This window comes from Nicotiana tabacum, chromosome 2 (genome assembly GCF_000715075.1).
Source record: "Nicotiana tabacum cultivar K326 chromosome 2, ASM71507v2, whole genome shotgun sequence".
NCBI lineage: Eukaryota > Viridiplantae > Streptophyta > Magnoliopsida > Solanales > Solanaceae > Nicotiana > Nicotiana tabacum.
In genome coordinates this window covers 124038178-124054407 of record NC_134081.1, presented here as the reverse complement: position 1 = coordinate 124054407, position 16230 = coordinate 124038178, and the positions used below count along the sequence as shown (strand labels likewise).

At 34.1% G+C, this 16230-nt stretch overlaps 1 protein-coding gene and 1 long non-coding RNA gene across 3 annotated transcripts; one reads left to right on the top strand and one right to left on the bottom strand.

Annotated features, from left to right (window-relative positions):
• Positions 1-2709: 2709 nt before the first annotated feature.
• On the top strand, positions 2710-5354 carry LOC107777134 (uncharacterized). The gene is made up of 3 exons (XR_012703110.1): positions 2710-2990; positions 3283-4862; positions 5217-5354. It is a non-coding gene; the product is annotated as an uncharacterized LOC107777134 (long non-coding RNA).
• Positions 3633-15244, bottom strand: LOC107777136 (respiratory burst oxidase homolog protein E). Of its 2 annotated transcripts, none has more exons than XM_075238931.1 (15): positions 10752-11694; positions 10419-10578; positions 9450-9498; positions 9101-9214; positions 7795-8220; positions 7335-7718; positions 7163-7258; positions 6309-6424; positions 6063-6233; positions 5817-5973; positions 5536-5724; positions 5247-5375; positions 4933-5011; positions 4250-4388; positions 3633-4012 (listed from the first exon to the last, which is right to left on the bottom strand). In XM_075238931.1, exons 1-14 carry the CDS (start codon positions 11416-11418, stop codon positions 4279-4281), a joined length of 2847 nt encoding a protein of 948 aa, XP_075095032.1. In that variant the 5' UTR covers positions 11419-11694; the 3' UTR covers positions 3633-4012; positions 4250-4278. The 2 variants fall into 2 exon arrangements, with proteins under 2 accessions (XP_075095032.1, XP_075095030.1); XM_075238929.1 differs by lacking the exon at positions 3633-4012 and adding an exon at positions 15158-15244 and having other exon boundaries at positions 4101-4388; positions 10752-11424.
• Positions 15245-16230: the final 986 nt, after the last annotated feature.

Below are 16230 nucleotides of genomic sequence, written 5' to 3'. Positions count from 1 at the left end.
AAATTGGTTTAAAAATTGGGCTGTTGTTTAAATACCCAAAAATTATCAAACATAATTTATAAAAATAATTAATAAATAACAAAAAATATTATTTGTGCACTAAAATGATTGAAAATAATAACTTAATATTATAAAAATATAAAAAGCTATTTTGGCACAAATAATATAATTACATGAATATAGGCTATTATTACAAAAATATGCAATTAGCCTAAAAATGCAAATGCAATTATTGAAAAAATGAAGTAAAATATTATAAAACATATATGTTGGTGTAAATAATAAGTTTGGATGATTAAGTCATCACAAAATAATTTAAAGGATAATTAGTTGATATTTATATAATATAAATGTAGAACGAAATTGATTTAGAGCTTTAAAAATTATGAAAAGTTATAGAAAATACTTGTATAGGTTTATAAAATAAATGATGATGCAAATGTGCCATTTTGAAAGTATATATGCATTTTTAGAAAATATGAGGGGAAAATTGGGTATCAACAATCATCACCGGTACTTCAAGTCTCGCCATTCATTTCGGCAAGCCTAAATCTCGACAAGCCTTGAAGCAGGGGGCATTTGTAGATAAACAAAATTTTATTAAATTTAAATCCACAAGTAATTTGGATTTCATCATGTATTAAATACATATTAGTCCAAATGATACTATGGGCTAGTATAATCGGGTCGATTATTTAAATCTAAAATGAATTGATTTAAATAAAAGTCCAATGTATTATTGGGCTAGCCCGTCAATTGGTCTTCTATCAAATAGGTCGGCCCATAAGTCTCAAGCCCAATGATCCACTTGGATTTTCTTGGAGACTACTCCACCCCACACCTATATAAGGGGTCAAAGGAGAAAGCTAAGACACAAGCAAGTAAGCAGAAGGAAAGGCTAAAGTGAAGAATAGCATCAAGGTCTCCATCCATATCTGCAATCATCATCTATGGTCAAATTCCAAAGGCGAACTCAAATCATAAGCGGGCGGCTTCAAATCTTCCGTTCGTGATAACCCAATAACAAATCCTGGTTCGTGACGAGCTTCAAGTTGTTCGTGACGCACCGCAAATTTGAAATCCGTCAAGTTCAAGATCAAACTCTCAAGCTCTTGAACCATCATTCGTGAGGAGAAGAATCAGAGGACCACGTCTTTTTAGATTCGACATATTCTAGAGATTATAACCCCATCACTTGAAATTGAATATAATATTTGTCGCTATATTTCTTGTCTTGATTATTATTTTTCAGGAACGAAATTTAGTTGTTACAAAGGTATTTCTAATCCATAATTAGAAATTTGTTAACCTTTTTTTTACTACACATAACTGCTTATATTGCTGCTCATAAATACATTTTGCTGAAAAAAAGTATTTTGAACTTGCAAAATCTTTGACAAAACAGACTTTTTAATTCTCATATTATAATCCACTATACTTTTTAGGGAAAAGGGTCAAATATGCCCATCTACTTTGGTATATTGTTCACATCTATCCTCCATTATACTATCGGGACATATCTACCCTTATCGTTAGCCAAACTTTTTAAAAATACCCTTCACCTAACGGAAAGCCACCAAATTAAAAAAAGTATTTTTTTTTAAAACCCATTAATAACCCGTTAAACCCCTTTCATTTACTATACTTCTTCCTCACATATTAGTCATCTGTTTCGTAGTTACCTGTTGAACTCAAGAATTGAAAGACATAAAAATACCGACAACTATATATTCATTTATATATTGAGTCCCGATTCTTTTAATATCCTTATTGTATATTTATTATATTCTAACTTTTCCAAAAAAAAATTTCTTCTAGCTTGTCTCTTTGTTTTTTTCACCGTGTCAAACTGTATCGAGTATTCATCATGATTTTCTTTCCATTATGATTTGAATGTTTATAGCATCTTATTAGGTTAATACTTCTGAAGTCTTAAGGCAACTACCGAAGTATTTCTTCCTCCGGCAGTGAGCCTTTGTTGATGAGTATTCACGTACCATAATTTTCTTATTATGCTTTAAGCATTTGGGCAACAAATAATTATCGCCAAATCACGCCTTAAGAACCAACGTTAGATTCCAACCTAGAAAATAATTAGAGGAGATTCAATTTAATATCAAACTACCGTCTAATAAATTCATCAAGAATGAAAGAAAGTACGCCAATAAGTTGGAAAGCAACTTAACAACCTAAGTACACTAACTTCATGTATTAACCAAATACAAGTATTACTAAAGTATATATCAGTTGTTACCAACATACAAACCAACTGTCAAGTGTGCATTACATTAGACAAAGGGATGCCATGTTATATTCACACAAAAAAAATAATCGAAAGTGATAACATGACATCCTAATGCCACCACGAACAACTAGTAACCAAAAATATAAGTTCTTACTAATTCTACTTCCACCATCATTCTCGTCTCTCTCTAAATAAATAAAATGTATTAAGAAGTCTCACAAATTTAGGTTTTAAATTTTTAAATGATGGGTTTAACAGATTATGGGTTAATGATTTTTTTTAAATTATTATTTTATTAATTTGGTGGCTTTTCGTTAGGTGAAGGGTATTTTTAAAAGGTTTGGCTAACGGTAAACATAGATATGTTCCGATAGTATAACGGAGGATAGACGTGGACAATATATTAAAGTAAGATATGTATATTTGGCTCTTTTATTAATATATTAATATAACTTGTTTGCAAATGAAAGACCCATTCCGGTCCAAGCTCCTAAAAACCCTAGTAGTAGAAGAGCAAACTTAAATTATTGGAGATTGAATTGATAATGGGTACCCAATTTCGTGAATTTGCCTCTGATACTATGGAGGGGTTACAAAAGGCTTATCGTAGCGCGATGTCTCAGGATCCAAATAGCAGCTTAAGTTCCATTTCTGCTGCTCTTCAAAAGCCTACCGTAAAATCTTCAGGCTCTGTTTCTGTTTCGTCCGCTGATCAATCACAACTCTTGCTTACTCGGTCTCCCATGTATTAATTTTCTCAGTTTGCTCTTTTATATACATATATGTTTTTTTATAACTGTAGTGTCTGAGCCCGCTTGCGCAGTTCGTTCTTTTATAACTGTGTTATCCGAACGAGCTTGCTCAGTTTGTTCTTGATATTGGCTTATTTTGTTTTATTTTATTTGTTACAATTTGACCTTGTTTCGCGTGATGTTAATCTCGTATCTTTGATGAGGATTTAACACCTTATTGCAAGGAATGTAACAAATGGAAATGGGTGCTGCTCTTATGGTAAAGCTGTATATCTTTGATTGCAGGCAAGCAGTATCACTATGGACTTGTTCAAAGCTCTGTGCCATTTGCTTTGTTGCTGGAGTAGTTGTAGGTTATACACTGAAGCGTCGTGTACGCCGATGGGCTTCCAAACTTCTCAAGGGATTGAAAGACTAACAAGTTTTGGATATTTACAGTTTCTTATTGTAATTGCATTTTCCATGTAGGTAACCCATTGTACTGTTATTTCCCATGATATAGAGAAGTCTTTCATGATTCTTTGCTGCATAAGTGCTGAAATGTATTTATATTCACTGTTTCCCTGTGTTTGATGCAAAAATATATATCAACTTTCTTCGGTATTCTTTATTGACAGCTCTCATCCACTCTGTAATTTCTGATATGTCAATGGACCTTATTGACAAAATAAGAAAATGTAACAAAATTTAGAAACAAATACACGAGACAATTTATTTATCTTGGAGTAAGAAAATAATCCTTTCTATCGCTGGTTAGGACACTTGATAGATGTAACTGCCTTGTAGTAGCTTGATTTTTCATGTACTCACCCCTCATAAAGCAGCATCACACCTTTTTTTTTCCGGTTCCATATTTACTTCCTTCTCTTGCGCTCTTTTCATTAATTATCCTTTTCATCCTCACACTTGCTGCTTAGTGATATTCACACATGCACTGAGGATGTCATATACCCTTCTTCACACACTGCACATAGGTGCATAGTAGTGGGACAATATTGTTCCTATGTATTTGACACTGTAACGACAAACATGATTGCTTTCTCGTATCAGTAGGAACATCTTTATGTGGAGATCCCAAAAGCACAAATATTTACATTTTCCAATAGATAGAACTCTACTCTTTTGATTTCTTTCTCTATTGTAACTTGTATGATATATATGCATTTACATTTCTCTGAATCAATGTGTATTGGTACATGCATTCCTCTTAATCTATGGACAATTACAAAAAATAAAAAGAAAAAAAGTATACCGTGTCGCTTGTTTGCGAAATTTGCTATTTCAAAAGTACTCCTTGTGGAAGTCAAATCTTGTGGATGTCTTGTAAGTCAATTCTTGTGATAGCTTCTTCAATTCCTTTGCCAAGGCAGGCAACCCGCAATAGAAGACTCCTGTGAATCATGTGTAACTGTGTTATTAACAAATCTAGCTTGATTGATTAAAACTCTTCCTTTCTTTTTAGCTCTTTTTCCCTTCCCCTCTAAAATACAAAAATGTTATCACGGAAACGCACCGTTGGTTACTTCTTTCTTCTAAATGGTCACGAAGAAACTAACATAGTTTCTCTAATCAGCTTGATCCAACTGTATGAGTTTTTTTTTAAAGTTTAAAGAACACATTTTTCATCTCATCTGTTACTACCTTTTTAGATTCCTTCAAAAGATAAAGTTAGGATTTATAGTGACATACTGGTCCTTATTGTGAGCTATATTTTCTGTCTCTAAAGTTCCGCTTCAAGTTTCATGTTCTATTTTATATATAAAGTTTCTTTCTTCGCCTCTATTATGTGATAATTTCCATGGGCAGGAGGTTTGGACATATTGGTGAAGTGTCCTTTAGCTCTAGAGGTGAACAAATAGGTTCAGGTAACACAACACTTCTTGGAACCACATATGCTTACAGTTTATCAAAGTTTAGGTTGTAGAAATTCTTTACCTACTGTGGAGTATGGATGTTTTGAAGCTATTTTGCTGAATACTTCTTTCCATTTGGGCCTTGCAAAATGAGTCCTTACCTGCAGTAGAATTAGTTTAATTAGTACTAGCTGGAGAACGATTCACCTCAAGTTTGTTTCTCTATTCCGTGTTGTGGTTGAAGACTTCTCATGAAATTTAGCAGCTTTCGAGTAATAGAATTTCTCTATCTAGTACATGGCACTCATTGAGCTAAGCTGAAAACTGTTCTTTCTTATATGTTTCTTTTCCATTTCTCTTTTATAGGGTTTGGTTGAGAGTGGTGATGGATCATACCCGAGTGCCAGACAGGATGTCAACACCATGTTTTGCATGGTTGAGCGCCTGGACCATAGTGATGAGAGTTGACCTGGCATCGCCCTCTTCATACACACTCGTCAGATAATTGTGCATCTCTATCAGACCCTGTTTCATTGAAATCATCAGAAAAGATATAGCTGAGCCAATTAGTTATGGATCATAGCAGAATCCCAGAAAGGAGGATAAATGGTTTTTTTTTTTTTTTGGGGGGGGGGGGGGGAGGGAGGGGAATTGAGATATCCTGTAACAAATCTGTGTACATTACTTTGTGATCCATTTCGGCCACTTCATTCATCACCCCTTTAAACCACTCAAAGGATCCAGGTTCTCTGGTAACCCAATAAAAATGTGCACTTTTTGTCCTTATTGATTTCTTTTTTCCACTTGATGCCGCGCTTGAAGAGGCATAACTTGTCCAGCTGTCATCTGATGCGCTGGTCTCAGTATTCGAATCCTAAGGTAGCATCATGGACAGAGAGACTGTAAGTTGGACCCTTAACATTCTACTTGGTTAGTTCTAAATTAACTTGGAAGTAAAATTTGTACCAGTTGTTCTTCTGATCTTGAATTGTTCAATAGATCCTTTAGGATACTTATAAAAGGGGTAGCGCCAATACCAAGTCCCACAAGGAGTAAGACATCATAATTTTGATAGTCCTGTGCTGCGGCGCCATATGGTCCATCAACAAGCAATCGAGGTAAACTGCGTCATTACAAGCCCTTTAGACTTCTTAATAAGGAAATCTCGATTATAATGTTTGACAGGTCAAAAATCAAATAGAGGAGTTTTACCCTCTTTGATCAACATTCCCACGTTCTTTAAACTTAGCCCGCCCGATTTCACATGCTGAACTATCATCCTCTGTGAGAACCCGCTTAAGTTCGTTCGTCCAATCTCCTACAATGCGGATGTGAACACTGAGGTAGTCATCTCCTGGTGCTGATGTTATAGAAAATGGATGCCTGGAGAAACATCATTATGTTAAATGCCTGTTGGTGGAGGCATGATTAACTTAAATGCAGAAACACCACACTTACCATTCAAATGAGGAGATTGTTGGGCACTGCAGGAATATGTATTGCCCACTCTTGTATTTGAAACCATTTGGCTTTGACATGGTAAGGCTAAAGACATCTCCTGGAAGTACAGAAACCTGTAAAGACCAAAAGAAAAACAATTTTCATTGCTTACTCAAAAAAAAAAAAAGGAAAACCATCTTCATTGATCTCCTGTCTTGTTTTTTTTTTCCTTCACCCACGTCTTCTTATCTCAGTCGTTTTTTCCCCCCTTTACTACTGTCTTGGGGGGTGCATGTCATTAGGAACCAGATGCTTGTATTATCTCTAGGAATACAGAACTGCAAATTAAATACAAAAAGCCTACCGTAACTCAATGATTTTATATATGTTGAGTATCTCTCTTGACTTTGAGTTTGCTTAATTGTAAATTTACTCAGTGATCTTAGTTCCTCAATAGACGATTGTGAAAAATGTTGTGGTGCTGGTGGTTGGAATGTGTGAGTTTTGGATTGATTTCTGATGGTGCTTGATGGTCATGTTTATGATGTACACACTGGACAGTATGGCATGGGATAAGAGAAACTCTGTTGCTTTATGAAGTAGCTGATTGAATATATGGTTTTGCTGTGGTGTTTGGATCGTTTCATCTGCTCTATATTTGTGAACCTTAGAGCATGTTTCCTTTTTATTTTTTTAACTTTTTAAAGAGGTATTAAGCTGTGTTGACACCGTTGGAGAGAGGTGAATTGGTGAGGGGTTGTAGACAGGGAGGCGAATAGCAGGTTTTAGTTGAAGCTTATTTGTATGCAGAAAGGAGTCTTCTTGCGTAATTTCTGTATAGATGGAAAAACAACTTTGATAAAGCCAGTCACCTTCAAAATCTTTGCTGTGTAGTGTTCTGATCTGCATGTTCTCAAACTCCTCTCGGCTATATAGAGGAGCAACGGCATGGAGATGTACATCCATGTCTGCAAAATGGGAAACATATTGTCAGCATATCAATCTTTAGATTTTATAAAGCAACTTGGTGTTCTATGTCCTTACTGTTTTCTGCCACCATTGGTGAACCAAGAACAGGAACGTTCCATGTACTATTAGGAGTACATAGACCACTGCTAGAAGGTGATGAGAATACCAAAATGCGTTGAACCCTGTTAATCGATTGAAAGGAGGTGGCAGCTTCAATACATTTCTCCTGAAGCCTCGTGTTGCTAGTGTGAAGACAATCGCCATCAAAATCACCATAGCAATGCCAGTAATACCTTCAATACCGGTCAAGAGGCTTTTGAAAGTGGGCTTCACGTTGTCAAAATCAGAAGCTATTAGTGCAAATTTCTCAGGAGATGAGTTAATCAGACGAGGAAAATCACACGCTAAATGGTTTCCCGCGTGAAGCAAGATTCCAATTGCAATGGCATATGCAATAATCTGCCAATTGAAACAACACTGTTAAGATCGAGAAATTGTCAGGTGCACAGTATGTTCTCTTGTTGTTGTAGTTTACCTTGTGAAAATTGATATTATCATCAAAAGGAACAAGGAGCTTGGCCCTAGTAGACCGTAGCCATGTTAAAATGTTTCGACAAACTGGTAGAAGGACAAGTGCCATGTTGAGTTTGAGAGTCTCTGCAGCCCCTTTAGCAGTTGTCAAGCAGTAACCCATAACTTGAAATGCAGCTCTTCGCCTATACTGCAAGAATTTCCAGGTGAAAAGTCCAGCCATAATCATCACCCATAGCAACAGAATCCAGCCCCTTTGCCAGTTATCTAATACAAGGCATTTGAGTCCATAACTTGCTCTCTTTACTAAGTTCCTGGTCTTGCTACGAGTTCCTAAATTCTGACTCCATCCGACGCTTGTTGTGCTTAACGGTCTGCTGTAATTCATGTAATTGTCCCTTTGCAAAAGAAGTGTTTCCAATTGCCATAACTGAAAGGAAAGGGAATACTCTTAGAACTTGCAGTTTTAAACATGTCATGATACTTTAATGGCTATAAAAATATCACTAAGGATAGAATGAGAAGTTTTAAAGTTAAAATTTTTTAAATATAGAAATGTTTTTTTAAAAAAATAATAGAATATAGGAAGATTTTTGGCACACTTTCTTTTAAATTTTGACAATGATTTTTAACGAGAGTGTTAAGTGATCTCTTTCACTCAATAATCGTATAGATTTATATAATTCATGTACCTATTATAACATTGTAGTCAGATAACCTTAAGCTTACACAAAACAGAATTAGTGGAAACCAGCTGCACTAACTTTCAATGATTGTTAAGCATTGAAAGTTAGAGCTCTGATTCCTTTGGTTAAAAAGTTAGAAACCAGGATTTCTAAATCCAATCTTTTTCTTTTCTCAAAGAAGTTCTAGTGGTCCCCAAAGTCCAAACACAGTAAGGATTCCCTATGTTTTGACTTATACTTGGCCGTCTAAAAGAAGGTCGTGCCAAAGACTAACCCCTAAAAAAAAGGAAAAAAGTGGAAGATCATGGGTCCGAGTATGTACTAGTCATGATTGGGACAACACAGCTAATAGATACTTAGGATAGATAAAATATATATTTTTTAATTATTTGGTATTCAAAGTTTAATGACTAGATTAATTTAAATTCATATCCCGTATGGTTTAAGTAGAGGAAAGACTCCTTTTAAGAATTTTTTATTTTCGAACCTTGAATTCGAGACCTCTAATTAAAGATTTAAAGATTTAAAGTAGAAGGCTCACATCTATTTTACAACATCTCTTGAATCGATCAAATGTTCGGCTGGTATTGTTTGTAAATAATCTGAGGAACAAGATATTGTTACCTCAATGTAACCAAGATCATCAGGGTCCAATTCCTCCATAATTAAAGAAGCATACTCGGCTGCACGTTCCTTCAATTTCGACAACTTATTTGCGGAAGCACTCAGCATTATTAGCTGTTGGAAGAACAAAATATAAAATAGGATAAGAAATCCTTGTAGGAAACAGTATTAATACCATTAAATATAACTCCTCCATTAATGTATGATATAACTAAAACTAAACTAATGCATTTCCGAATTATTGAAGATGCCCCTATTCCCAATGGATGCTGGACAAATAAAATATAGTTTGACCTAAATTTAAACCTTTTTAAATTTTGATTCAACAGTTAACCCATGATAATCTTACCTCTTGGACTTCATCTCTCGTGATTTTTCCATCTCCGTTTCTGTCCGCCCTACAAAAATTACACGTAATATCATCATCAAGTAAAAAATTTTAAAAAGTATAAATGAAATAATAACAATAGTTACTCCATAATTTTAGTTACCTTTCTTCCACAAGCGTTGAGGGTTCTTTTTCTTTATGCTATACATTAGTTTTGTAGTTCGTTTCTTTTTTCGTTTTCCAACATTCAATCTTCAGAAAATGCATACACGTATCAAGTATGGTACTGCACTACTACTATACGTTTTAGTATGGATATTTGTGTTGGTTTTTCTCTTTGTTTTTTTTTCTTGAATGAAGTGGGTCATTGAATTATGAATATAGTATGGATAACTGTAAATTATAGTATTGTGTAATCTCTTTTTTGTTATAATCAGGCTAACTTATCAGATGCACGGTCAAATATTAAACCATAGATAAAATTTACTTTAGGTAATACGAGAAGTGGACCAATCAAGGGGTGTGGTGTAGTGGTAAGTACTCCTTCATCCTTAATCAGGAGTCCCTGGGTATGGAGTCATCTTTGTTAGGAAACGCTTTTTCCCCGTGAATCCGGATTTAGTAGGGTCCCAATATGGGTACCGGACACCGGGTGAGAAACAAAAAAAAATGAAGAAGTGGACCAATCATAACCAATATGTTATACGACTGATAGTTTAAACATACCGATAGACAATTTAGATTCTTATTTAATATAGGAGACAAAGGGTTACTTTTTCGTGTTAAGTTAAGATAATAATGCATATACGACTGATAGTTTAAACATACCGATAGACAAATTAGATTCTTATTTAATATAGGAGAAAAAGGGTTACTTTTTCGTGTTAAGTTAAGATAATAATGCATGCTTTCGAACAAAGTGGAAAGAAATAATTCAAATAAAACAAAACAAAAAAAGTAAAAAGGAAACGAAAAGGAAAGAGAACCCACATGTCAAAGAAAATTTGGAGACGAGCGTCAAAACTTTGATCAGAAATTTGCAACCAAAATTCGTGAAGCTCAGCTTTAGTTATCTTCGCCGTCTTTTGACGCCGCCGCCGTACCAGTGCATCAAAAACTCCCACTGCAAACTCTTTCGAATCCGTCATTCCTGCACATGCATCCCCACACAATATAATTATTCACTATAACACTAATTATATCTACAGTATATAAAAATATTTCATTTCAGTAAAACTAATTTCATGCATTATTTACATAATTTCAGCAAATAAAAAGATAGCATTTCATATGGTTTACATGAATTGAGAACTTTGAATGTACCAATGCAATCACCAAAATCTTCTCTAGCGAGCAAACCGTCTTTTGCCAAAGCATCAAACCGCGCCTCTACTTTTTTCCATTGCACATTCGTATCAGATTCACCTGTTGTTTTACTTATGAATCTTAATCCTCCAAGCGCGCGCTGAGCCGTTGATTTACTCCTTACAAGCTTCAATTTCGACTTCATCTCTTCTCGTGCAGTGTTTGTTGTATTGTTATGATTACTGTTGTGATTATGAAACTGAAAATGATCATCTTCTGATGGCGCCGCCGACGTCCGTGACCTCACTGACGGCGATCGGATCCACGAGAATTTCCGGCGAAGTTTCGACGCCGCCGACGCACTACGTGCTAAAAACCCGTTGGGAGCTTCTTCTTCACTTCCATTACCTTCTGCATTGTGTGTTGGTGTTGGTGCTACGCTACACAAAACAATTGAATTATCATCCAATTCTAGCGTAACTTCCACTAAATCCTGCAGGTCGCTGTTTTGCCGCAAATCGTTGAGGAAAATCGGTAACATTGCTCCTCCGACATACTCCGGCCCGGTGTCCAATATCTCCGTCGCCGGCGTATCTTCCGGTAAGTCGAAGTTCCTACTGTATGTTGATCGCTTTGAGCTGCAGCTCCCAAATGATGATGATCTTAAGAATTGTTTGAGCTGCATTGTTTTCTGAATACAATAGTAAAACCAAAATAAATTATCAGCTCATAATAGAGCTTGAAATTTTTACTAAATAGAGAAAAAAGGCTGAGATCACACGCTTCGTTCCGAAATGTTCTTAAAACAAACACCTCTCAACTGATCTCTGAACACGAATTCAACGTTTTTTTGGTTAAGCATTGCCAGTCTCTCTCTCTCAATTTCACATTGGTGCCATGTCGAAAGCGAGATAGAGAGAGAGAAAGAGGAAAAAAGTAGTTGGGGTTTGTTCAAGAAAACTCTATAAAGAATAGCCTACGACTAATAATATACTAATCACATAACTACATTGTACTATTCTCTATTACTATAAGGGTTGTTTGGTAAGGAAATAAGTTACCTCCACATTATAACAATAAGATTATAATAGGGAAATTAAATAATGAGAAGATTATTTAATAAATATATTTTATTGAAAGATATTAATTTGGTTCATTAAACTAAAAATGGGATATATGAGATATAATATAAACATATATTTGATGTATACAAGATAAGTTGGGATAAACTTTTATTTTTAATTTTAATTTTGAATTGTTTAAAACATTTTGGGGGAAGAGCTAGGAGAAGGGCATCTTTGTCATTTTAATTTATGTATTATATATGTATAATTATGTATAATCAACTTATAATTTATGTATATGGTTAAAAAAGTAAATAATGAATATTACCGGCTATTTGTGTAAGGATCCCATTAATTATTCTTGAGATTATTATCCCACCCTCAATGTGGAATAAAATAATACCTACTTGTGCGATTAATTAATCTTGGGATTGCTAATTCCGGATTCAAAAATTCAACTAAACGCGGGATAAGATAATCCGGCATCTAATTCTAGATTATTATCTTCTTGTCCTACGTACCAAACGACCCCTAGGGGTACTGTTTTTATGAAAAGTTACTGGTAAACTATCGTTGTACATTCCTAACATAATACCCACTACGTATCTACCATTTTCCTTTTCTTGATTTTTACTAGTAACTCGTAATACTTGGTTAATCAATTCGTAAGCATTCAATATTGCTATTTTAAGATGGTACACAGATGAAATGTAAATTACGTGGAAGGCTCCTTAATTAGGACACGACATGCGAATTAAACTAAGTAGGTAAAATGTAACTTTGAAGAGTGTTACCTCATGTGACACACCCATATTACGTCCATAGAATTACACGCGTGTTAGAAAAACAATTCTATAGTAAAAGAAACTGCATCTCTTTTCTTTCTCCTTTCAAAATTCAAATCCTAGGAGTTGATCTTTTCACTAAAATTGTCAGAAATTATTGATGCATATATTTTTTTAGAGTTTAAATTTCATAAAGTGATAGAGTAAGAGAATTAATTATACTATCAGTATAAAGTCACTTAAATTTATAACTATAATTAATATACTAAGTACTATTAATAACCTGAAAAATTATGTGGGTAAAAATTATGTAGGTAATCTGCTAGAAAAGATTATACTATTAGTATAATTTAACATGCGATATTAGGTTTGTTACCAATTTTGTCGGAATACCAATCGCCGTTAGTACACATGCAGTAAACTCTAAGCTAAATCTATTATGTTATCGTGGATGACATCACGGGCAGCATGATGCATAAAGTATTTCGTGTTCATGCAGGATCCGAAAAAGGGCCGCACAAAGCATTTCGTGTAATGTTGACAGCTCTTGGGGTGCTACTCTTCCCCGAATCTCACGTGAACGTGAAATACTTTGTGCAATGTGCTGCTTGTGATGTCGTTCACGATAACAGAATAGTGACGACATCACGGCATAATTAATGAAATAGGGAAAAAGAGAATTCAAAAGGCCTATAAGTATCAAAATAAAGATAAAGACGGATGCGCCAACTTGATATTTTGGTATTATTACCACAAAGAAGAGTTTTCGAATTTTCCAGAGAAGATGGGATCAGAACTTCCTAAATTTAAAACTTGGTGAAGCCTAAGATAATTTGATGAAAACTTCAGCTAAAACTACGGCATCTGTTGCGCCACATGGGATTGGGGGGGATTGGAAGAACTTAATTTCTATGTTATAATCAAGTAAATTTAGCTGATAATTGAGCTGGATTAAGAAACTCTAATTATTATAAGTTAATGACAGTACTTAAGAGAGGGTCTTCTATCTATTAAATTTTGTTGGGAACAATAATGTTTAACTGAATAGTATTTGACATTTTTCTGGTAGAGGGAGAGACAAGGAACAGCCTAACGACAAGCCTGAGAATTTTTAAGTTGAAGTCAAATTAGTGAAAATAAATTAGAGGTGGCTATCTCACTTACCAGGATTAGCCGATTTTCTACCGTATAAAAATAAACTTTTAACTTAACTAAACAGTGTAATTTTTTGACGAATGAGTGTGACCTCACTTAGCATAAGGTGGCTCCGCCATGATTATACTACAGTAATAAAATGAGCTGAGTAAAAAAAATAAATATAAAATAACAGGTTATTGCAGTGACTGCTAGAATACGAACTTTAGGGCTAAAAGCAGCAATAGTTATTCTCTTAATATTGAGGCAATTAAGATGCATATGTAACAGTAAAAAACTCACACCTTTTGTGTTCATTCAATTAACAACCACAAGTTTGACTAATTACGATTAACTTCTCCAACATTATATTCTACAATTTTCCAAACCACGTTTTCCTTACAGAGTAAAACGAACTCCTACACTACACCAACTCGATAGATTAACCAAATAGTTATTACACTTAAAAAAAGGGAGAAGGAATATAGATTTTTGTTTATTTATCAAATTAAGGAATGTATTTAGATTTTTGTTATTGGATAGTTGCTAACAAAATGATATCAATTAAACGATCAATGTGTCTATTACATTAAAAAGAAATAGAGGAACAATGTATCATATGTGGAACCTTTTTGATTTTCAAATATTTCTACGTGTGCAGTTGAGGTGATTATTGTATTTGATATATATACTAACAACGTCTTTTGAAATAATTATGTTGAAATTAAACTTTCTTATTACGAAAGACATGACAAATTTAAACAGAAGGTGGCGTTGACAGCATCAAGAATTAGTTAAATCAAACAACTAACTACTACGAAACTCCTTTTGAAAACTATGGATACCAAACTAAAAAGCTTTTTAGTATGCTCCGACTATGATAAACTTTTAAGTAATTTTTTATACTAATATCATAGTCATAACCAATCATATATATTCAGACTAAAGACTGATAATTAAATAATTAGTCCTCCAGCGTTCATATCCGTGTCTTCCGTTCCACTCTGACCTCCCCCAAGTTCATGCTACCCAATCATCCTTATAGACGCCGGTCGGTAGCTTACCATATTCTTATACATATACAGTCAAACTTCTCTATAACAATTTCGATATTTTTTTATTGCTATAATAAATTGATATTATATAGAATATATATTATAACATGACATAAAATATTGACCATTATAGTAAAGTATTATTATAGAGGATTATGACTTTCAAAATTCCTTGGACGAGAGGGGGGAGGGTGTACTCATCCCTCATCTAAGATGATGATTATTATTTCAAGTAAATTAAAAACATATAAACAAAAAGAATAGCACAAGGAAACGTCAATGCATACGAAATTCAGTAAATTGAATAAACATATGTGGATAGTAATTAGTACTAAACTTTTATAAATCATTGCACATATAGTAATTATTCAGGGCTAGCTTATTACCTGGTTGTTGTCAGCATATACCCTGGCTTAATATTTGAACGATAACATGCCTTTAATTTGACTTAAAAGTTAACAAAGGAAAACCAATGAACTAAATAGTTGTGAAGAAAATGGCTAGCAAAGTTACGGCTAAGGAATAGACAAAGGTCGTGTTGTACTTTCCTTCTAGAAATCCTACCAACACTTACATGTTTTGTAGTACTACATTTCTATTAATTCTAGCTTGTCTGGTACTCAGCACCAATTAAGGACCAAGTAATATCTTTTTTCATTTTTTTTTAAATTTTTATCTTGGAAGATGTGGAGGTCCAGAATTAGAGTAGAAGGTAAGTACGTAGTCTCTACATATCAGTAGTATTAGTATTATTCTCATATTTTCTTATTCCTGAATTTTATCACTATCTGTTGTTTCTTTCGTCTTTGGCTATCTCTCATCATCTTACCTTGTTGTTGTTACCGCTTGTGTTGTTGCCTTTTACATCTTTCTTTGAGCCGATGGTCTATCGAAAATAGTCTCTCTACCTTCACAAGGTATGAGTAAAGTCTGCATATACACTAACCTTCTCAGACACAGCAACTTGTTAGATTTTAGTGGGTTTGTTATTGTTGATGTTTATCTTGCTTATTATATGGAGTACTGTATTTATTTTATTTGTCATTTTTTCGTGGAAAGTAATTATCCATTGTTGGAATTTCAACACGTGAGTTTAGTTTTACTCTAACGTCATATAGCAGTAGAATAATGATTAGCTTGGTAATTCATAACTCTACACTAATTATAATTGTATGATTTGTATCAAAAGAATCTTTTACCGATTAAATAAGTAATATGGTTCCCATACAAAAGCTAAGAAGAAATTCAAGGTTCCGACTTTCATACCCATATTAAACCTTAGGGCTAGTACTAAACTACGTCTGTCTATTCTTAATTAGTTGATCTCGTGAATTACTTAAATTTAATTGCAATGTCAACAAAAACAGACCCAATTAATAATGTCTCATCTGGTGAACGACTGCTAACTAATTTTAGTTTATATTTCACCAGCACTAATAAAGTTGGCTAAATATATAGT

What these genes read in the sequence shown, in the direction of transcription:
- LOC107777136 (XM_075238929.1), bottom strand. Translation starts at nt 11,418, where the DNA reads ATGCAGCTCAAACAATTCTTAAGATCATCATCATTTGGGAGCTGCAGC. An exon ending in CTCCAAATTTTCTTTGACAT is followed by an intron (nt 9,499 to 10,418) that starts GTGGGTTCTCTT and finishes TAATTTTTGTAG; the next exon opens with GGCGGACAGAAACGGAGATG. An exon ending in ACCAATGGTGGCAGAAAACA is followed by an intron (nt 7,259 to 7,334) that starts GTAAGGACATAG and finishes CCCATTTTGCAG; the next exon opens with ACATGGATGTACATCTCCAT.